Source organism: Capsicum annuum, chromosome 7 (assembly GCF_002878395.1).
Source record: "Capsicum annuum cultivar UCD-10X-F1 chromosome 7, UCD10Xv1.1, whole genome shotgun sequence".
In the NCBI taxonomy this organism is placed as follows: domain Eukaryota; kingdom Viridiplantae; phylum Streptophyta; class Magnoliopsida; order Solanales; family Solanaceae; genus Capsicum; species Capsicum annuum.
Genome location: NC_061117.1, coordinates 25,953 through 49,710, shown reverse-complemented (window position 1 = coordinate 49,710; position 23,758 = coordinate 25,953). Strand labels below are relative to the sequence as shown.

General features: G+C 36.5%; 2 protein-coding genes and 2 pseudogenes across 2 annotated transcripts; 2 read left to right on the top strand and 2 right to left on the bottom strand.

Moving 5' to 3' along the window:
- Nucleotides 1-312: 312 nt before the first annotated feature.
- Nucleotides 313-4,620, bottom strand: LOC124885533 (putative late blight resistance protein homolog R1B-17). Its single transcript, XM_047393431.1, has 2 exons — nucleotides 1,686-4,620; nucleotides 313-830 (listed from the first exon to the last, which is right to left on the bottom strand). Exons 1-2 carry the CDS (start codon nucleotides 3,733-3,735, stop codon nucleotides 577-579), a joined length of 2,304 nt encoding a protein of 767 aa, XP_047249387.1. The 5' UTR covers nucleotides 3,736-4,620; the 3' UTR covers nucleotides 313-576.
- Nucleotides 4,621-5,880: 1,260 nt separating this feature from the next.
- On the top strand, nucleotides 5,881-11,764 carry LOC107876984 (annotated as a pseudogene).
- Nucleotides 11,765-12,029: 265 nt separating this feature from the next.
- Nucleotides 12,030-15,088, top strand: LOC107876262 (annotated as a pseudogene).
- A 1,811-nt stretch (nucleotides 15,089-16,899) lies between these two features.
- On the bottom strand, nucleotides 16,900-23,250 carry LOC107865530 (putative late blight resistance protein homolog R1B-17). Its single transcript, XM_047415035.1, has 4 exons — nucleotides 23,168-23,250; nucleotides 21,787-22,040; nucleotides 18,355-21,056; nucleotides 16,900-17,475 (listed from the first exon to the last, which is right to left on the bottom strand). The coding sequence occupies exon 3, from the start codon at nucleotides 20,418-20,420 to the stop codon at nucleotides 19,173-19,175; it is 1,248 nt and encodes a 415-aa protein (XP_047270991.1). The 5' UTR covers nucleotides 20,421-21,056; nucleotides 21,787-22,040; nucleotides 23,168-23,250; the 3' UTR covers nucleotides 16,900-17,475; nucleotides 18,355-19,172.
- Between the last annotated feature and the right edge of the window lie 508 nt (nucleotides 23,251-23,758).

The following is a 23,758-nucleotide window of genomic DNA, read 5'->3' as shown; positions in this document are numbered from 1 at the left end:
ATGATCTTGCAAGTGCTTGGTAGCAACTTTGTTTGACCAAGTGTGAATCCAAGAAACAAAGAAAAGGCCACATTACCCATGTCAAATCCTTCAAAAATGAATCACTTTTGAAAGATCCGACACACACCCATTGAAATTTTTGAAGAGCAACATCGCCAGTTTGAACTAGTCACTTCCACTTTGTTCACATTTAGCTGTAGAAAACACACAAAGGCTTAGCTATGAGTTTCATAATCCACTTAACCAAAAGAACTATTTAATACTCAATACGAACTCAAATAGTAACCGATTTTTAATACCACTAAATTTCAATTACACATTTAGAAAGTAAAATCAACAACTCGTAAGGTAAGACCTCAAACGAAAATATAGAAATATTGAAAGTACAAACAAGGATAGAGTCGGAGAAAGCAAGATGAGAGACAGAGACTTTGCGTAAGCATGATCAACCTGGATCCCAATTAAATCTCTTATTTGGCTAGCTAATTCTTAGGCCTCTTCGTTGTTTAGACCCTCGCCCACTAGCTTGGCCGCCCAATGCCCATAGGTTTACAACAGGAAGTCCTGTGTACCTCACTAATAGTGTTTACCTTGATCATTGTAAGAACGAACATCTATAGCTTTGCTTCCCAGTGATTCTTGCTCTTCTTGAATTCGTTCAGCAGAAGCCGCGAGCTTTGCACTACAGTTCTGCGATTCGATTAGTTGTAGTGAGTAAATATCTGCAAACTCAATAGGGATCTCCTCCAAATGAAGGCAATGTCTGATCACTAGATGCTCAAGAGCAGAAAAATGATCATTTGTAGCTTTCCAACATTTCAGATTTGTACCTTCAATTAGCAAAAGAATATGATTTTTGACTTATTTTTATTTTTTGGCTTAAAAATACTTGTTCGTTCAATTTTTATCCGTCACATTACCCTTCTCGAGAGTCAAATGACATGAAATTTGACCAATTTATTATTTCATTATGTTAATATAAGAAGGACTACAATGTATAGCATTTTTTGTATACTTTTCAAACATATAAATTTAAAATATTACATTAATCTACTTCAATTTATCTTTGAAGTTTAGTAAATTTGACTTTTATAAAAAAAAATTGTCAGTTAAAAATGAATGAAAGGAGTAAATATCTAAATATATACATATTTTATTTTGTACGAACATTTAAAGAATGTTTACAAGCACTTAAAACAAAGAAATGCAACAAAGTACATAAATCGGGCTTCCCATCAATGCGATTTACGTATTATATCAATCCCTTTATATTTCAAGGGTATTTCCGTTAATATTCATTGTTTTAGGGGCAAAATGATATTATATCTCTCTTTTTCATGTATAAAATTCCTCTTATTTAATAATTTTTAGCGCCATTTTTGTTCTCAAATTTCAAAATATTAACAATTCCCTCTTCCACTGTACTTCAAAGTGAGTAATTTTTTTTCTCGATATGTTTTTATTTTTTTTGGTTTCTCATTCGGTGTTCGTTATTAGTATTGGAACTCGACTAATTTAAATTTGCGTGCCTGACTTTTGCTAATTTGTGTAGCAAAAATCTTATGGCTTTTTGGTCAATTCCTAAATAAAGGCAGTCATTTTTAGATATTATTTGTGTTTTTTAGTTAATTGTTGTAATTATTCTGAAATAAGATAGGTTTGAAATGTTATTAAAAAATTTTGGGTTTTTGATTTCTGCAAGTTGTTGAGTGAGTGTTTTTTGTTTTTTGTTTCCATCCGATGTTCGGTACCAGTAGTGGATGAACTTAGAGGATCCGACAAATAAAAGATTCGGAGTTTCAGGTGTCTCAGTTGCTTTATTTCCCAAGTTAGTTCTGGAAACTTTATAAATGAGTGAACTGATCCTTGAACAATGCAAGTTTGTAGATTCAATAATTTGCGAATTCCTCGAGGTATGCCAAAAGATATGTGAGTCGAAAAAGATAAGTAACTCAACAAAGAGAGAGAAAGAGTCTGCAGAGGAAAATCTGAGAAGTACATTGAACTCAAGTCGAAGACTCTGATTAAATTCAAATAACCAAGCTCTAAATTGGAATTAGTACTGAGTGAAGGTGCAGCAAACAGGAAAATTGAATGAATTCTTCTCAACGGACTGTCATCATCATTGGTATGTGTAAGTGATGTTACAAAATTCTCATCGTGAAAACAAACACCAGTTTGTCGCCTTTTCTGTTTGCTGATCAATCGACAGCCCACAAGAGGAACGGTTTCTGTTTTATCATTTCTGATAAACAAAAAGTTTTCGCGTTGTGCTTCTCTCAAGCATAACTCATTGACCAGAACATGAACCCTACATGTCTTGATTTTTCTTCCGTCTGCGCTTTTTTGGCTAGCTAAGGTTAGACAGGTATCGACAAGATCCTGCAAACGGTTTTCAGCCGCTTCTTCTAGGTCACCCTCCAGTTTCAAGAACCCCTCAGCGATCCATAATCTCACCAATTTCTTCACTGAAATTTCACTGTCTTCTGGAAATATTCCGAGATAGAGAAGGCATGCTTTTAAGTCATTAGGCAAGTAGTTGTAACTCAATGCGACAACGCATAGACATTGTTCAGCAGGATCTTTCATTAGAAACGACTTGATATTCTCAGCAACGTTCTTCCATTCTTCTTTTGTGCTCTTAGATTTGGATAGAAGCCCAGCAACCACGACAATTGTTAGCGGTAATCCGTGACATCTTTTTGAAATTTCCTTCCCTGTAGCCTTTAATTCAAACGGGAATCTTTCATTCGCATACGCCTTACTTTTAAAAAGGTACCAACTCTCATCCGAATTCATGAGATTCATCTTTAAAAGAAGATTACTTGAGCTCGCGTAAAGGGCTACCTCAGTATGACGGGTAGTCAACAATATTCGACTCCCATTATTGATGATTGGAAAACATTGTCTCGTTTCATCCCACGCTTTATAGTTCCATATGTCGTCCTTGACAATAAGATACCTCTTACGCTTCAAATATTTCTGTAGAAGGTCCGCTAGCTCTGCCTCACTTCTGCAGTAGACTTTGTCATTGATTTTGATTATAGATTGAAGAAGACTGAGCAGGATTTCTTTCACATTGTATTCTTTAGATATAGTAGCCCAAGCGCGAATGTCAAAATGGGACTGAATCGAAGGATGGTTAAAAACTTGTTTTGCTAAAGCTGTCTTGCCAATGCCTCCCATCCCGACAATTGGGAAAATTTTTTGTTCGTCGGAAGAGCCTCCTCTGATTTCTTCAAGCACCCTTTTCTTTTGCTTGCCACTTCCCACCATATTGTTCGAAGCTTCCAGATTAGGTAGTTTTTCTGAACTCATATCTCGTGCCAAGGACCGCGTTGATACTTGTCTACCTTTATGATCTTGAATCGTTTTCGACTCTTCTTGCACACGGTCAATGTCCTTTGCTACTTGTCGCAAGCTCTCACGAAGTTCCTCATGTGCTTTTCCTCTCTGCGTTTCATCTTCTGCTATCATTGCTTCTCGTAGTCCGAATTCAATTTTTTCTTCCGCAGCATTCGCAAAACCTTTTATCCGCACTTCCAAATCTGTCATTGCCCCATAACTACTGATTTGTTTCTCAGAGTTCTTGAGAAATGCTTCTATAGAACTCACTTTCTTATGTAGAGCTACAATTTCTTCTCTGTGGCAAAAAGCAAGGGATAGCATTGGCAAATCAGACATCAACAGCAGTTCCATTGTTCTTACAAGAGATGCTATACTCGCGTACGCCATATCTGTTCTCCTCCTTTCAAAATGCAATTACGACTTGAAAACTGCAAGTTGCAGGAGCCCGATAGTATTAACAAAAACAGCGAGGTAAAAATTAAGAAATCAGGCTCCTTCAGTCTGCACTCTTCACTATCTCAATTTATTAATCGTATTTGTAACAGACTTTATGTCTACTTCATATTCATGTCAGCATCACCTACTTTACTACACTTCACCGGTCTAAGAAAACATTGCACAGATGGTGGAAGAGGAGCTGTATGATGTTCATAGATTTCTATCAGCTAGTTGCGAGGGCCAATACGACAAGGACTTGGTTGAACGATAGCTGGCCAAAGAAAGAGGCACAGAAGTGGACAAAGTTGCGGAGAACTACTGGCGTTCTATGAGTGGATAGATCGCATAAGCTGGATTTTTTGTACCTATTCATATGCTTTGCCAGCCCTACTGTCCAGGCTTGCTTGCACGCACCTCGACTAGTTCCACTAAGTACCTGCAACCTCCCACCAACACAGGTACCGGATAACTCTGTCCCCAAAGGCTTTGACATATCGGAAGAAATTGCCTAGTATTTTTTTCCTTCTCACTGCGACTTAAAACTAGACCTCATGGTTCTCGCCTCACTTCATTGACCACTAGGCCACACCCTCCAGTGGGTGCCAATGTTACTTCGATGAACTTAGACGGATGTGAGAGACCAGGATGTTATATTTGGAACTGTTGACATTAATAGGTACTGCATATTTTTAAAGGATCCAAGCAACATAGGTTATAAAAGAAGTGAATCGATAAATACCAACCAGTACCACTATAAATACTTTCAAGGGGAAAAATATACTAAAGACACATGAATATGAGTTTCAAGCAACAAATTAATGAAGCATAAAAGAAAATTGCATTACCTCTAATGGAGATTGAAAGGTGAAACTGTGTCTGCTATCAAGTTACACAAAATAAGTTCTGTATATGAAAAAAAAAAGAGTTGACTTTAAAGAAAAGGGATGACAACTCCAATAAGTTGACCTTGGGATTTATGTCCATCAAGGAAAATATAATATTATAGCACTTCCCCTTGTGTTTTACCACAGGTAGAAAACGACGGAGGCGTTGACTTAATTGACGAGTTATTCAATTAAAAGATTATCAGTTCGAGTCACCAAATACGTTCAAGTGTAAGAAACACGCCTAAATTATCACTTATTAGTTTGAAAAACACATTTAAAAGCTGACTAGACTAAATATTCATTTACAAACTCATTTAGGCGTGCCTAGCCATTAAAAATCCGCCCACGTGGCATATTTTTATTCTTTTTTGCTAATACATTATTTTTTTCATTTTTTAATTGATTTTTGTTAATTTTGAGATGTGTTTCTCGAACTAATGAGTTATAGTTTAGATGTATTTATCACACTCACAATAATTTTAGTATGAAACTCAAAAAAAAAAGAAAAGAGGGATAATTTTAGCAAATTAATACTTTTTTCAAATTAAAGTAGTCTTCATAAATTGAGTCATTCACTTTGAGTCAAAAAGATTTCCTTTCTTTTTTAAAAAATAATTATTTGATTCCTTAGCTGGAGATTGGTTTTGATCCTCCTTTCTTATCTTATTATTTACTTTTTTGACTTATTGGTCCACAAAATATAGTGGCAGGCAGCTAATATAAACACAAAATTTGTGATTGGTACAACAAATTGGCCAAGGTCTTTCTCTAAAATATCAGTGAGGTATATTTCTACTTAATTTCATAAGTGAGATCTGAGAAGGGTCAGTGGCGGAAGAAGAATTTTCACTAAGAAGGTTCAGCAATAACATGCGAACAAATCAAAGGGCGTTCACCATTTACTATATATGCATAAAAAATAATTTTAATCATGTATAAATTGTATAATTTTCTATCGAAGGGGGTTCGGATGAACACCTCATCAAAGGGTAGCTCCAACTCTGGTCAAGTGTATGCAGACCTTATCCTTATCTCGTGAAAGTAGAGAGAATGTTTTCGAAGGACCCTGGCTCAAATGCAATAAATCAAATTAGTTATAAAAAAAAGAAAAAGAAAAAGGAAAAACGATAGCGAAGAAAACTAACTAAAAAAAAATAGCACATAGCATTCAAAAAAAGGACATGACAACAAATATAGTATGATGACAATTGAAACATAATATAATAATCTTTATCTTTATTTCTTAAAAATATAGCTACATAATCATCGTTTAATAACTTTTTATCTTAAAACTACATAATGCACTTTCCCCACATGCAACAATAGTTGAAGTTCTCATCCCAATTTATCAGAAGGCAACTCTTTGTTATCTAAAAATAATTAATATATCTTGATTATTCACTCAGAGAGGTATGCCATTTTTCTCTTGATTTTAATCTGGATTACTTGCTACTATATCTGTTTTTGTTTTACACCTTTTTTTTATATACTCAATTTGTGTTTTTTATGTTCTTTTCACATAGTATATTGTTGCAGTGATCCGTTGCTTCTTCTCAACTTTATACCCTTGAAAGGTTAGTTTCCTTTAATTACTCATTTTTCTGAGTTAATAAATTGTTAGTTGAGGACCATCTGCAAAATCAACCTCTACAACTTAGCATATGTACTGCCACCCAGTAATTTTTGTTAAGAATACTGCTAATCATCTCGGATAAAAAGAATTGCTCTCTTCGTTTAAAAAAGAATGATCTATTTTGACTTAGCACGAAGTTTAAGTAAATAATGAAGATTTTTGAATCATGTAGTCTTAAATTGAAGTTATATCAAATATACCAAAATGTCCTTTAATCTTATGGTCTAAATACGTCGCGTGGATAGTTGAAATTAATGTATTATCAAAAAAGAAAAAAAGTCACTCTTTTTTAAACGGATTAAAAAGGAAAGTAGGTCATTTTTTTCTTAGAGAAAATACCCAATTACCCCCCTGAACTATATCCAAAAAGGCTATGACACACCTCAACTTAAAGGGGGTCCTATTACTCCCCTGAACTAATTAAAAGTATAATTTTGACGTCCTTAGTTCATACATGGCACATACGTGGCACACACGTGTGCCAACGTGGATACTTCAGTGTGTTGTACCACGTATGTGCCACGTAGGCTCTAACGGTGTCAAAATTACACTTTTAATTATTTCAGGGGGTAATAGGACCCATTTAAGTTGAGGTGTGTCATAACCTTTTTGGGTATAGTTCAGGGAGGTAATTGGGTATTATCTCTTTTTTATTTTTAAACAAAGGAAATATCTTTTTCCTCCAAGTATACAGTGGAAAACCAAGGTCCATTTCAGTTTGTTTGTCTGAATTTGACTTGACAGAGAGCTGAAGAAAGTAAAGAAAATTTTTGAATCTTGTGATCTTATCCTAAAATGTCCTTTAATTTATCGCCCGACTTTCTAGTAAAGAGGTTATTTCTGATCATAAACCCTCGGTACAAGAGAACCGTTTTTCATGAAATGATATGCAAGTAGTACTTGTTAAAGATTACCAACGCATATGGATGAAGTGAAAGCAGCTGATACTAGCACTATGGTTACTGTTTTATTGCTTAAGTCTGTTGCATTGTCCAAATAGTGTAGTAATTAATTAGTCGCGAGGAGTAGTTAGTTAGTTATAACTAATTGTCAGCTAGGACACTACAAGTTGAGAAGATTCTAGGTACTTTGTACAAACTCTATAAATAAAACACTAAGTCAGCTAGGGAGGAACTGTAACTTCCAATTCTCACTATTACATCAATAAACACTTTGATCTTCTTCCTCTTTCTCTTGTGAGCTATTCCAGCTATGAAGTAGTGTGAGTATACACGTTATGTAGCAATAAAATAACCTAATCTGATTTAGTTTACGCTTGCCTTTTTTGCCAATCTGTGTGTCACATTATCTATAAAACCATTGACCTCTTGCAACCTGCAGCTTTCAGGTCATAATCGCCAAGGCATACGTGAATATAGTAGATATGGCACATGCAAGTGTGGCATCTCTTACGGGAACAATAGAATCTCTCTTGACATCCAATTCACCGATGCAATCTCTATCTTGTGACTACAGAGAAGAAATTTGCGATCTTCATAAAAAGATTAGTTCCCTGGAAATATTTCTCAAGAACTTCGAGAAAAACAATGTTTATGGGCAAATTACTGATTTGGAAGTAGAGTTAAAAGAAGTTGCAAATATTGCTGAACAAACAATTCAACTAAGAGTTACTGAAGTTGTATTGGTAAATGATGAAAAGACACATGAGAGGCTATCTGATACCCTGCAACTAGTAGCAGAGGACATAGATCGTATCTGGAAAGTGTCGACAAAGATTAAAGATAAAGGCAAACAAGTATCAGAGGGATCATTGGTTCAAGATTTTTCAAGTTCAATAAACAATATTCTGAATGTTAACAGCAATACGGTTGGACGTGATGATCAAAAGGAGCGCTTGTTAGAACATCTTACTACAAGCAAAGTCATCCCGATTGTCGGGATGGGAGGCATAGGTAAAACAACCTTAGCGAAAGAAGTTTACAGTTATGAATCAATTCTAGGCCGATTTGATGTTCGTGCCTGGGCTATTGTATCTCAACAGCACAACATAAAGGAAATTTTGCTGAGCCTTCTGCAATCGACGATCAAAATGGATGACACGGTTAAGATGAAAGGTCAAGCAGAGCTAAAAAGTTTAAAGAGAAAGAGGTACTTAATTGTCTTGGATGATATCTGGAGTTGTGAAGTGTGGGATAGCGTGAGATGATGCTTTCCAACTGAAGACAATGCAGGGAGTCGAATACTGTTGACTACCCGTAATGATGAAGTAGCTTGTTATGCTGGTATAGAGAATATTTCTTTGTGGATGAGCTTCATGGATCAAGATGAGAGTTGGAATCTTTTCAAAAGTGCAGCATTTTCTAGTGAAGCATTACCATATGAGTTCGAGACTGTTGGAAAGCAAATCGCATATGAATGTCACGGGTTACCACTAACTATTGTAGTGGTTGCTGGACTTCTCAAATCTAAAAGGGCAATAAAAGATTGGGAAAGTGTTGCGAAAGATGTCAAGTCATTTTTCACAAATGATCCTGATGAACGATGTTCACGTGTGCTTGGGTTGAGTTACAATCACTTGACTAGCGATCTAAAGACTTGTCTACTGCATTTCGGAATTTTTCGAGAAGACAGTGAGATTCCAGCGAAGAAATTGATGAGATCATGGATGGCTGAGGGGTTCCTGAAGTTAGAAAATGATTTGTAAGGAGAGGCTGAGAAGTGTTTGCAAGACCTTGTCGATAGATGTCTAGTCCTCGTCTGCAAGAGAAGTCTAGATGGAACAAAAATTAGATCATGTAAGGTTCATGATCTAATATATGACCTGTGCTTGAGAGAAATTCAAAGGGAGAACATTTTTATCATGAACGACATTGTGGTTTGCGTATCTATTTCAGAATGTCAATCTCTCAGAATCCATAAAATGCAGCCGTTTAAGTGCGTGACTGATGATGAAATTGATTATTGTCGCTATGGTCTTTATAGGGCTCTTCTTACCCCTGTACATCGTCAATTGAGAGATCATGACAACAACGATCTTTTGAAACGAACCCATTCTATTTTTCCTTTTGGTCTTAATGATTTATTTTTTATGCTCAAATCAGAGCTTATTCATTTCAAATTACTCAAAGTCTTGGACTTGAGTCACGTGAGGATTGATAGTTTCCCTCTACAGATACTAAACCTCATCTGGTTGAGGTACCTAGCATTGCTCATCTATCTGAATTTAAAAATACCTCGAGAAATTTGCAGGTTATGGAATCTGTGGACATTCATTGTAAAGGGAATGCGTCTATCAGTTATAACTTTTCCTGAGGAAATTTGGGGACTAATGCAATTAAGGCATCTTAAACTGTCCAGATTTTATTTGCCAGATTGCCCAAGTGGATCTGTTGACAAAGGAAGGCACTTGGATTTTTCAAACATACAAACTATTTCTTACTTGTCTCAACGTTGTTGCACGAAGGAGGTTATTATGGGGATTCAGAATGTCAAAGAATTAGGAATCAGTGGTGGAGATGAGATTGACTCTAATGGGCCTCTCAACAATCTTGTCCATCTTCAGCAACTTGAAACATTGAGTTTTATATTTTGCTTGAAGATTTTGCCAGCAAGTGCAAAACTTTTCCAGCAACGATCAAGAACCTGAAGTTGGAAAGAACTTTGACAAGTTGGTCGTACTTGGACATCATAGCTGAATTTCCTAACCTTGAGGTGCTGAAGCTGATGGATCACGCTTGTCTTGGGGATGAATGGCATCCAATTGTCAGGGGATTTACTCGATTGAAGCTTTTGCTAATTGAAAAAGATAATTTTCTTAAGCACTGGAATTTTCCTGTCCTTGAGCGCCTTGTTCTTAAAAAATGCCATAATTTGAAAGAGATACCCATTGAGTTTGCAGAAATCCACACACTACAACTGATTGAGTTAACAAGGTGTCTTCCCAAACTTGGGGACTCTGCTGCAAGAATTCAACAAGAACAACAAGACCTCGGAAACAACCCCGTGGATGTTCGTATCTCCAATCCATGTAAGTATATAGTATTTATCAGGGCCACACTCTGTTTCTCATTTCCACAAGTCAAGTCGTACACAAAAGTTCCTTTGTCACGACCCGACCCAAGGCCCTGGCCGCGACGGGCATCCCGAACCACACAGGCCCAAGATACCCCTTCTCACGTCTCAACCCACTAGTGATATTGTCTGCTCTAGGCCCAAGCTCGCACGGCTTTAAAACGGGTCACTAGGGAGTAAGGATTTCTCACTTATATACCCAGCATCCCTCCTGTGTTTTGCCGATGTGGGACTCCTTGCTAAGTTGGGGTGTCACAGCCTTGCCCCAAAAATAACTTTGACAAAATTTGGTTAAAATCCTACTTAAAATATAAGAGAAATTAACAAGAATATCCCTTATATTTGAGGGTAGTTCAAAATATCCCCTTAAATATATTTTTGAGCGGTTTTGGTACTTGAGTTTAAGCTTGCTAAATGTGAGCACTTTTGGTCTAATTGTTACTCATAAAGTGGCAAATGGGATGTTTGGGCCGAAGTTGGGCAGGTTAAGATGGGTTGAACAAACAAATGAGCTAATGTCTCACGTGATGATGATTGATGATCAAGAAAGATTTAGATGATGATAACGAAGATTTTGATGATGCCGCGGAATGTGATGATAATTAAGATCTTTGGTTGTGATATGTTCAGAATAACCTGTAATGAGAATGGAAACTATAGATTAACAATTTGATACTGTTATAGACTGCTGATGCTAGTTCATCACACTATGTTTGTCACGACCCGACCTGAGGTCCTGGCCGCGACGGGTATCCCGAACCACACAGGCCCGAGATACCCCTATAACTCTCCAATCCACTAGTGATATTGTCCGCTCTGGGCCCAGGCCCTCACGGCTTTAAAACGCGTCACTAGGGAGTAAGGCTTTCTCACTTATATACCCAGCATCCCTCCTGTGTTTTGCCGATATGGGACTCCTTCCTAAGTTGGGGTGTTACAATGTTTTTCATAAATGTAAATGTATTACAACTAAACTATCGGTTTCAAGCATCTTGTGGCTTCCAAGGAGATGTGATCTTTTTTGTATTGTAACATATTTTTTGCGTTGATAGAATTTTTTCTAATTTTACTCAGTTGTTCATTACTGAAGTTCTGAGTTCATGAGCCCACAATGGTTAACACGATCACACACTCATTTTATTTAGTAACGTTATTTATTAAATGAACGGAAATGTGCATTTATATGGTGATTCTCTTGTGTTACTATTTAATGTTGATGCTCCGTTAGAGGCACTTTTTACTGTTTGTAATTGAAGCGTTACCATCGGAATTTGAGACTATCGTGAAGCAGATTATAGACAAATGTAATCTCAGTTGTTGGGATTTTGTCAAAAGCAAATTACATTACTATGTTTTAGCATTATTTCGGGCTTCCAAGGAGATGTAATTTCTTTATATTTTAAATAAGAAGGCATCTACTTCTCGACTGCTTTGAAATGTTTTTCTTTAGCCAAGGGTCTATCGGAAACATCCTCTCTACCTCTAAGATAGCGGTAAGGTTTGCGTACACTCTACCCTCTTCAGATCCCGCTACAGTCATTACTACTATGACTTTTGTTTTGATTAATCTTTTATCATCAATAAATGAGTTCTCTTTATTCTATATGCAATAGTTTTAGATCATATTCTATAAGAAAGATGTTTTGAAATTTTATGTCTTTCACCAATTAATCTTTTTTCTAGATTTAAAAATGTTGAGATTTGACTTGAGAAGCGATATCTACAAGATAGGTTTGCATTTAATGTGTTCGAGACAAAACATAGTACTTATGTCATTTGAATATAGATTAATTTTAGGGACTTGAATTTCTAAGATTCAGTAAATTGTATGGGGTGTAAAAGCACATGAGAAACTTTGTGAGAGCTTGCAACAAGTAGCGAAGGACATAGACTGTGTCCAAGATCATAATGGGACAGTGTCCAAGAAGAGTCGAAAAAGATTCAAGATCATAATGGTAGACAAGAATCCAAATGGTCCTTGGCACGAGATAAGAGTTCAGAAAAATTGCTTAATTTGGAAATTTCGAACAATATGGTGGGACGCGGCAAGGAAAAGAAAAGGGTGCTTGAAGAACTCAGAGGTGGCTCTTCCGACGAGCTAAAAATCATCCCAATTGTTGGATGGGAGGCATTGGCAAGACAACTTTAGCAAAACAAGTTTTCAATGTGAAAGAAATCCTGCTAAGTCTTCTTCAATCTATAATCCAAATCGATGACAAAGTCTACAGCAGAGATGAGGCAGAGCTAGCGGACCTTCTACAGAAAAGTTTGAAGCGTAAGAGGTATCTTATTGTCATGGACGACATATGGAGCTATAAAGCATGGGATGACATGAGACAATGTTTTCCAATCGACAATAACAGGAGTTGAATACTGTTGACCACCCACCATACTGAGGTAGCGCTTTATGCGAGCTCAAATAATCTTCTTTTAAAGATGAATCTCATGAATTCAGATGAGAGTTGGAACCTATTTAAGAGCAAGGCGTTTGTAAATGAAAGATTCCCGCGTGACAAATGTCACTTTGCTGATTGCAAACAAATGTCAAGGATTACCGCTAACAATTGTCGTGGTTGCTGGGCTTCTATCCAAATCTAAGAGCACAAAAGAAGAATGGAAGAACGTTGCTGAGAATATCAAGTCGTTTCTAATGAAAGACCCTGCTGAACAATGTCTATGCGTTGTCGCATTGAGTTACAACTACTTGCCTAATGACTTAAAAGCATGCCTTCTCTATCTCGGAATATTTCCAGAAGACAGTGAAATTTCAGTGAAGAGGTTGGTGAGATTATGGATCGCTGAGGGGTTCTTGAAACTGGAGGGTGACCTAGAAGAAGCGGCTGAAAACCGTTTGCAGGATCTTGTCGATAGATGTCTAGTCTTAGTTAGCCAAAAAAGCGCAGACGGAAGAAAAATCAAGACATGCAGGGTTCATGATCTGGTAAATGAGTTGTGCTTGAGAGAAGCACAACGCGAAAACTTTTTGTTTATCAGAAATGATGACACAGGAACCGTTCCTCTTGTGGGCTGTCGATTGATTAGCATACAGAAAAGGCGACAAGCTGGTGTTGATTTTAAGGATGAGAATTTTTTAAGGTCTCTTACTCATACCAATGATAATAATAGTCCGTCGAGAAGAATTCGTTCAATTTTCCTGTTTGCTGCACCTTCTCTCAGTACTAATCCCAATTTAGAGCTTGGTCATTTGAACTTAATCAGAGTCTTGGACTTAAGTTCTATGTACTTCTCACTTTTTCCGCTGCAGATACTCTCTCTCTTTTTGTTGAGGTACCTATCTTTTTCGACTCACACATCTTTTGGCATACCTCGAGGAATTCGCAAATTATTGAATCTACAAACTTTCATTGTTCAAGGATCAGTTCACTCATTTATAAAGTTTCCAGAACTGACTGGGGAAATAAAGCAACTGAGACATCTGAAACTCCGAAGCTTTTATTTGCCGGATACTCCAAGTTCATCCATTGACGGAGAGAGGAACTTGGTTTGGTCAAACATACGAACTGTTTTGGGCTTGCTTCCTTATTGCTGCACTAAGAAAGTCCTTTCCAGGATTCAAAACATTAAGAAATTATGTATTCGGGGGCACGTATATGACTATGGCATGCGTGAAGAAGTTATGGACTTCAGTGAAATCGTTGATCTGCATCAGCTAGAAACGTTGAGTATTAAAGTTGATCGTTATCATGTAAGTCACTGGAGTTCAAGATTCCATAAATCAACAGTTTGTGTACCTAATGCAACATATTTTCCGACAAAGCTCAAGAAGTTAAAACTGGTTGGAACTCGTCTAACATGGGAGGACTTAAACATCATAGGTCAATGGCCTAATCTCGAGGTGCTGAAGCTGAAAGCAAATATTTGTCATGGCCTAGAATGGCGGCCAATTGGAGGGAGGTTTCGTCTGTTAAAACTTTTGCTAATCGAAGGTACAAATCTCAAGTACTGGAAAGCCACGGATGATCATTTCCCCACCCTTGATTATCTAGTGATCAGACATTCCCTTCATTTGGAGGAGATCCCTATTGAGTTTGCGGATATTTACTCACTACAGCTAATCGAGTTACAGAACTGTAGTGCAAAACTTGTGGCTTCTGCCGGACGAATTCAAGAAGAGCAAGAATCTCTGGGAAGCAAAGGTGTAAACATTCGTTCTTACAACGATCCAGGTGAGTACAATAATTTCCTTTGAAATTTCAAACAATTTTGAAGTTTATAGTTGACAAGTTATGTTCTTTTTGCTACAGCTGAATGTGAACATAGTCGAAGTGATTCTGATTCAGATTGATGTTTACTAAGGATTGAAGACTTCCGATGTTACGAACCCTGTCATGGGATTTGCCGACAACACAAGTAATGACATAGTAAATGATGGACTTGGGCCTGAGGCGAGGTGAAGTTATAACCGAACAATAGGGTGGATTTCCTCTGGGATCCAGGTTAAGCAAGCACGTTAAAAGGACGCATTCGCCTATTGAAGGGGTTATACAATTCCGTTGAAGATTTGGCTTAGTCCGTTAAACTCTCATCTCCTTTCTATGTTCAAGTATCTCATCTACTTCGCTGTATTATTCACTATTATCTTGTATTCTCCTTTAGAGTTGTGTTGAGAAATTTGAGTTGTTACAACAGACTTTCGATTTGTAGACTTTTGTAGTTGTTTGTCAATCATCAGAACTAATTTCAGCTTCACTCATATGAATGGAATACAACAGTTTTCTCAAAAACATAACTTGTTTATCAAGGATTTAGACATGTACAAATTTTCTAGTCTTTTCCAAATACTTTCGGAAACAGCCTCTTTACCTGCACGAGGTAGTGATAAGGTCTGCGTACACTCTACCCTCTCAAGACATCAGTTGTGGGATTTCACTGGGTATGTTGCTGTTGTTGTTGCTCCAAATACCATGGTAGAAGTTCTGAGTTCAAATCATAGGCACTATATTATTATTCTCCGACCCTCTAAGTGAAAATTCTAGATCTGCCTCTACCGTCAGCCCATTTTTATAAAGTTTTAACTCTTTTATGTTTTCTTTCTTTTTTCCTTTGTATAGAACTTATACTAGGTAACTTGATTCCTTTCAGAGAAGAAGTAGGATATGGTAAATATTTTTCTTAAGAGACTCAAAATTGAGGCTAAAGGAATAGTAACTCATTGACAAATTGGCAGCTCGGTGCACTAAAGCTCCCGCTATGTGCAAGGTCCGAGGAAGGACCAAACGACTATGGCTTATCGTACGCAGCTTTACCTTGCATTTCTGCAAGAGGTTGTTTTCACAGCTTGAACCCGTTTACTCCAGAGATCCCTTTCGAATTGTACCTCATAATCACTGATTTGTTTCTCAAGAACACTGAGAAACAAATCAGTGATTATGGGAAAATGAGAGATTTGGAAGCGCGGATAACAGTTTTTGCAAATTTCGCTGAAGACAAAATTGAATTTTAGACTACGAGAAGCTATGATAGCAGAAGATGAAATGCAGACAGGAAAATAACATGAGAAACTATGTCAAAGCTTGCAACAAGTAGCGAAGGACATTGACCGTGTCCAAGAAGAGTCGAAAAAGATTCAAGATTATAAAGGTAGACAAGCATCGACATGGTCCTTGGCACCAGATACGAGTTCAGAAAAATTACCTAATCTGGAAGTTTCAAACAATATGGTGGGATGTGAAAAGGAACAGAAAAGGATGCTTGAAGAACTCACAAGAGGCTCCTCCGATGAACTAAAAGTCATCCCAATTGTCGAGATGGGAGGCATAGGTATCTCAACCAAATCAGGCACAGTATTTGTGGAGGGAAATCATCAAGCATTATCGGACCCAAGTCCGAGATTCTGAGTAACTTGAAATGTTTAAGCTCCGATTTGAGAGTACAGACTGAAGAATAAATACAAAAAGAGAAAATGGATAGAGTTCGTTTCAAGAGTTGTAGACATTTTCTGCAACAACTTCCCCATCTTCTATTATCGTTTTAGATTTGCGCAGAAGGCCAGCAACCACGGCAATAGTTACATTTGTCCGCGATTTGCTTCCCATTAGTCTTGAATTCAGATGGTAATGTTTCATTTGCAAATGCTGCACTTTAAAAAAGGTTCCAACTCTCACCTTGATCTATGAAACTTATCTGCAACGAAAGATTCTCTAATAACAAGCCACTTTGTTGTTACGGGTAGTCAGCAGTATTCTACTCTTGTTGTTCTGGATCGGAAAGCATTGTCTCACATCATCCCATGCTTTACTACTCCATATGTCATCCATGACAATTAAGTACCTCTTTCACTTTAAACTTTTCGGTAGCATGTCTGCTAGCTCTGCCTCGTCTTTCATCTTATCTCCGTCATCCAATTTGATTGTAGATCGCAGAAGACTCAGCAAGATTTCCTTTACATCATGTTGTTGAGATACGGTAGCCCAAGCACGGACATCAAAAGGCTGTAGAACGGATATGTCATTGTAAATTTCCTTTACTCTCGTGTTCCTTGTGCAGTTTTTATAGACACAACACACTTGATAGACTCTATAAAACCAAAGAACGTAATACATTTACATTTATGAGAAACATAGTGTGATGAACTAGCATCAACAGTCTATAACATTATCAAATTGTTTCCCTTCTCATTACAGGTTAGAGTAAAGCATCTAGTACCCTCCTAAACTATGACCAAATTTGTTACGACACACTCCCACTTCACGGGGTCCCTATTACCCCCGAACAAAATTTTAGCATATTTTTACCAACCTTTTTAGCTGACGTGGATCATTTGACGTGGGCGTCATTTTTATGTAATAAAGGTGTCACGTCAGCATAAAAGGGTGACAAAAATACGTTAAAATTGACTCCAAGGGTAATAGGACCTTGTGAAGTTGGAGTGTGTCGTAGCAACTTTGACCATAATTCGGGGGATGATACTGGATGCTTATCTCTTCAAGTTATTCTGAACAAATAACAACCAAAGATCTTAATTATAATCATGTTCTGCAGCATCAACATCAGAATCTTCATTATCATCATCTTCTACAACATCAACATCTGAATTTTCTTCATCGTCATCGTCATCATCATCATCATCAAATTCATCATCACCATCATATGATCGTACATCTGGTGGTCGTACATCTGTATGACATGACTTGTGGAAATAAGAAACGTGTAACCTTGATAAATATGTACTTACCTTGATAAAATTAATACAAAGTATTTCACTTCTTGATATTTCTATTATTATATAAAATAGTTGAATTCAAGTAAACCTCATTTTACTAGAATTTATACAATCGATACCTTAAAATTCGTATGCAATGACAACAAAGAGAGCAAACGACTACTCTTCATTTTTCATTTTATTTTTATTGTAATTTAATGGCAGAGTTGGACATTAGCCCATTTGTTTGTTCAACCCATCTTAACCTACCCAACTTCAGCCCAAACAACCCATTTGCCCTTTTCAAGTCTTCTTTTTAATTGAATAGACTACATGCTTTTTTTTTTTTTGGAAAATGACCCATTTTTGAGACAAATCTATTATCTATCTGATTGATATATAGAAAAATCAATTATCAATCTGACAGATCGATTATTGATCCAATCTATATATGGATAGATCGATTATATATCTGATAAATCGATTATTGATCCGACCTATATATGGACAAATCGATGAGAAAATAGAAGTAGGCCATTTTGCAAATTTGAAACTTGAAGAGGATTACTACTCAAATTTTCTCAGTAGGCCATTTTGCTAATTAGAAACTTGAAGAGGCTTAATAGCTAAATTTTCTCAAACAAAAGTAGGCTTAAAATACAATTTTTCTCAAACTAAATTACCAAAACTGCTCAAAAATATATTTAAGGGGCCATTTTGGACTACCCTCAAATATAAGGGATATTCTTGTTAATTTCTCTTATATTTTAAGTAGGATTTTAACCAAATTTTGTCAAAGTTATTTTTGTGAAAGAATATGGGGCAAAGCTAAGTAACTTTTGTGTACTACTTACATGGATAGGAGATACGAACATCCACGGGGTTGTTTCCGAGGTCTTGTTCTTTTTGAATTCGTGCTGCAGATTCCTCAAGTTCGGGAAGACACCTTGATAACTTAATCAGTTGTAGTGTGTAGATTTCTGCAAACTCAATGGGTATCTCTTTCAAATTATGACAATCGTTAAGCACAAGGCGCTCGAGGACGGGAAAATTGTGATCTGTGGCTTTCCAGTACTTGAGAAAACGATCATTAACTAACAAAATCTTCAATCGATTAAATCCACCAGCTTCAGCACCTCAAGGTTAGGCAACTCAGCTATGATGTCCAAGTACGACCAACTTAATGGAGTAAGTCTTAACTTCAGCTTCTTGAGCGTTGCTGGATAAGCTTTTGCACTTGCTGGCAAAATTCTACTATAACAATATGTAAAACTCAATGTTTCAAGTTGCTGCAGATGGACAAGATTGTTGAGAGGCCCATCAGAGTCAATCCAATCTGCATTGATTCCTAATTCTTTGACATTCTGAATCCCCATAATAACCTCCTTCGTGCAACAACGTGGAGACAAGTAAGAAATAGTTCGTATGTTTGAAAAACCCATGTGACTCCCTTTCTCAACAGATACGCTTGGGTGATTTGGCAGATAAAATTCGGGAAGTTTGAGATAGCTTAATTGCATTAGTCCCCAAATTTCCTCCGGACAAGTTATTTTCACGAATTGACTAAGACCTTGAACAATGAATGTCTGCAGATTCCATAATCTGCAAATTTCTGGAGGTATGTCTAAATTCTCTCAGCAGTACAAAGATAGGTACCTCAACCAGATGAGGCTTAATATCTGTATAGGGAACTAGCAATCACTATGTCGCTCAAGTCCAACACTTTGAGTAATTTGAAATGAATAAGCTCTAATTTGGGACCATAAATTGAATCCTTAGGATAAAAAGTCAAAATAGAACGGGTTCGTTTCAAAAGATCGTTGTTGTCATGATCTCTCAACTGACGATGTACAGGGGTAAGAAGAGCCCTATAAAGACCATAGGGACAATAATTAATTTCATCACCAGTCACGCATTTAAAGGGCTGCATTTTTTGCATACTGAGATTTCCACGTTCTGATACGCCAAGCACAATGTTGTTCATGATTAAAATGTTCTCCCTTTGAAATTCTGTCACACACAGGTCATATATTAGATCATGAACCTTACATGATCTAAATTTTGTTCCATCTCGACTTTTCTTGCAGATGAGGACTAGACATCTATCGACAAGCTCTTGAAAACACTTCCCAGCCTCTCCTTCCAAATCATTTTCCAACTTCAGTAACCCCTCAGCCATCCACGATCTCACCAATCTCTTCACTGGAATCTCACTATCTTCTAGAAAAATTCCAAAATGCAGTAGACAAGTCTTTAGATCGCTAGTCAAGTGATTGTAACTCAACCTAAGCACACGTGAACATCGTTCATCAGGATCTTTTGTGACAAATGACTTGACATCTTTAGCAACATTCTCCCAGTCTTCTATTGCCCTTTTAGATTTGAGAAGCCCAGCAACCACGGCAGTAGTTAGTGGTAACCCGTGACATTTCTCTGCAATTTGCTTCCCAATAGTCTCGAACCTAGATGGTAATGCTACATTTGCAAATGCAACACTTTTAAAAAGGTTCCAACTCTCATCTTGATCCATGAAGTTTATCTGCATAGAAAGATTCTCTGTACCAGCATAACAGGCTACTTCTTTGTTACGTGTAGTCAACAGTATTCGACTCCCTGCATTGTCTTCAGTTGGAAAGCATTGTCTCACGCCATCCCACACTTCACAACTCCAGATATCATCCAAGACAATTAAGTACCTCTTTCTCTTTAAACTTTTCTGCAGTAGGTGTGCTAGCTCTGCTTCACCTTTCATCTTAACCATGTCATCCATTTTGATCGTCGATTGCTGAAGGCTCAGCAAAATTTCCTTTATGTTGTGCTGTTGAGATACAGTAGCCCAGGCACGAACATCAAAACGGCGTAGCATTGATCCATGATTGTAAACTTCTATTGCTAAGGTTGTTTTACCTATGTCTCCCATCCCGACCCATCCCGACAATCGGGATGACTTTGGGTTCACCGGAGTAGCTTCCAGTCAGATCTTCTAACAAGTGTTCCTTTTGATCATCACGTCCAACCATATTGTTGTTAACATTCAGAATATCGTTTGTTGAACTAGAAAAGTCTTGAACCAATGATCCCTCTGATACTTGTTTGCCTTTATCTTGAATCTTTGTTGACTCTTTCCAGACACAATCAATGTCCTTTGCTAATTGTTGAAGGCTTTTACGGAACTTTCGGCGTGTCCATATATTCGAGATTCCCTTGAAAAATTTTGAGCCAGTGATTCCTATGATGCTTTTATTTTTTTCCATTATAGTTTCTGTTAGTCTCAGTTGAATTGTGTATTCAACAGAACTTGCAACTTCTTTTACCTCTACTTCAAAATCCGTCATTTCCCCAGAAACATTGTTTTTCTCAAAGTTCTTGAGAAATACTTCCAGGGAACTAATCTTTTTCATGAAGAGCAGAAAAGTCTTCACTGTGATCACAGGTTATAGATTGCATTGGTGAATTGGATGTCAATAGCGATTCTATTGTTCTCATAAGACAAGCCACACTTGCATGAGCCATATCTACTATATTCACGTATGCCTTTGCGATTATGACCTGAAAGCTGTAAGATGCAAGAGGTCAATGGTATTATAGATAACATGATACCCATTCTTTGTATGGGAACATCTTTGTGAATGAATTGAGGTTAAAGAAATCTCCTAGCTCAAAGTTCAGTTGAAAATTTTCCTACCGATTGACTTTTAGTCGACGTTCTTACTTGAGTCAAATTCCAACGATCATTTATCCTAGAATATAATGAGTTAGGTGTCCCACTACCTATTAAATTAAAGGTTTTTGAGTCTTCTTTCCAAGAAAAAAGATATGGACATTTTAGTGAGGCATCATCCCAGCTGCGCATTGGGCAGCGCAAGGTGGAGCTCAAGCCAGGAGATCACTAGTTTGCCTCCATGTTGGGCTGTGCAGCGCGGAGCGTACCTCTCCGATGTAAAAGTCCATTTTTTTCTAATTAAATCGGGGGCAAACTTGTCCTTTCACCCCATGTAACTTTCTCAACCCGTTGTATAACTCTAAAGTCATCCTAAACTAGCAGAAATCTTCAAAATCCCTCATTTTCTTCCTCCCAAAAATTCTTAGAAGCAAGAACACATAGAGTTCAAGATTCAAGGCTCAAATTCCATACTTGAAACTATTTATACAAGGTATTTATTTCAAGTTATTCGTATTTTCTAAATGGATTGGGACTAGAGTTGAAGATTGATTTTTCTAAACTTATGTCATCGCTCAACTAATAGTTATTAAATTAAAAATATAAGTAATTAAGGCAAACTAACCTTCCAATGGTAGAAATTTAGGAAGAAGCAACTGGTCACTGCAGTAATATATACTATGAGAAAAAAACATAAAAAACATATTATCTGAAAAGAAAATATAGTAATAAGTAATCAAGACTAAAATCAATAGAAATATGTCATACCTCTCTGAGTGACTAACATGGTATTCAATTTTAAAGATAACAAAGTGTTGGCTTCTGATAAATTGGGATGATAACTTCAATTATTGTTGCATGTGGGGAAAGTGCATTTATCTATTTAAATGGAACAACACATCAATTATATTTTTGAGATAGAAAGTTATTAAAAGATGATTATATTTTGTTTCAATTGTTACCATACTATTTTTGTTGTCATGTACTTTTTCTGAATGCTATATTTTGCTTTCTTTATTAGTTGTCATAGTTATTTCTATTTTTTCTAACTAATTTGGTTTACTGCATTTCAGCGAGGGTCCTTCGAAATGCTCAACTTTATTACTAAAAACTCATTGTTTTTTCAACTTTCTCCTTTTTGAAGCTAGTATTTCATTTCTAAATGTTCGGGCTAATTACTATAACCGGTCAGCTATTGAATAACATGAAAGACTAATGTATAATATCGATCGCATCAATAATCGATCTGTCAATATAACAATAAGGGTCGATAATGAATCTGTCTATACCTATCGGATCGATAATCGATCTGTCCATATATTGATCGAATCAATAATCGATCTTTCCACATATCAGTCGAATCGATGATCGATCTTATCTTTATCTATCGGATCGATAATCGATCTGTCCATGTGAATTGGGTTTTTGATTAATTTGTAATTTTTAAAAGATTTTGGTGGGAGGGTTTTTTAAAAATAAATTCTGTCAATTCTTGGGATCTTTTGTTAAATGTTCTTTTCAAGTCTTTCCTTTTAATTAAATAGACTACAAGTTTTCTTTTTCAGGGAAATGACCCATTTTTTAGACAAATCTATTATCTATCCGACCAATATATAGACAGATCGATTATTGATCCGACAAATCGATTTTCGATCCAAAAAATCAATTATCGATCCGATGGACAAATCGATTATCAATCCGACATATGAAAAAATAGAAGTAGGTCATTTTGATAATTGAAAACGTGAAGAGGCTTAATAGCCATATTTTCTCTCAATTCTTGATAGTTGGTGACTTGTGGAATGATTTATCACTTTTAATACTTGTAATTAAATTTTAAATCACAAATAAACTAAAATACTCAAAAGTGGATCATTTCTCCCAAAAAAAAAAAGACTTTTTAAAAAGTAGAATTGAAAAGTCTGTTTAACAAGAATCCCAATCCCTTGTACAAGGATGATATATACAAACATTTCAGTAATAAAATGACAAGAAGGTCAACTAACCTCTTAGTGGCAGATAAAGGTTAAATGTACTGCAAACTAAATGTTTGTACTGCTGCAAATACAATGACAAGATGATAGAAGAAATTAAACACAAATATGAATAACAATCAACAAATGAATGAAGCAAGAAAAATATATTTATATAGTATAGTAACCAAGAAAAAGGATCTGAGAAGAGACAGAAAAATGACATACCAATAAAGCGCTGCACGCAATAATGTATAGGCAATCAGAGTTAGCAAGTAAATTCTATATAAACAAGAAAATAGTTGACTTCATAAAATGGGTATTATAATATTTATATACAACATGGGTGTTTCCAAGAAGAAATGACTGTACAATGCACTAGTGGGGTTTGTAGTTTCAGCCAGAGGCTGTTTTTACAACTTGAATTCGTAATCTCCTGATCACATGGCAATAACTTTGCCAGTTACTCCAAGGCTCTAAAAAGTGAAAAAAGAATTAATTCAATACATAGAAAGAAAGAGTTGACTTCATAAAATGGAGAAGGGTCGGACCATAAGGTCTATTGTACGTAGTATTACCTTGCTTTTCTTCTAGAGTTTGTTTTTACGACATGAACTCGTGATC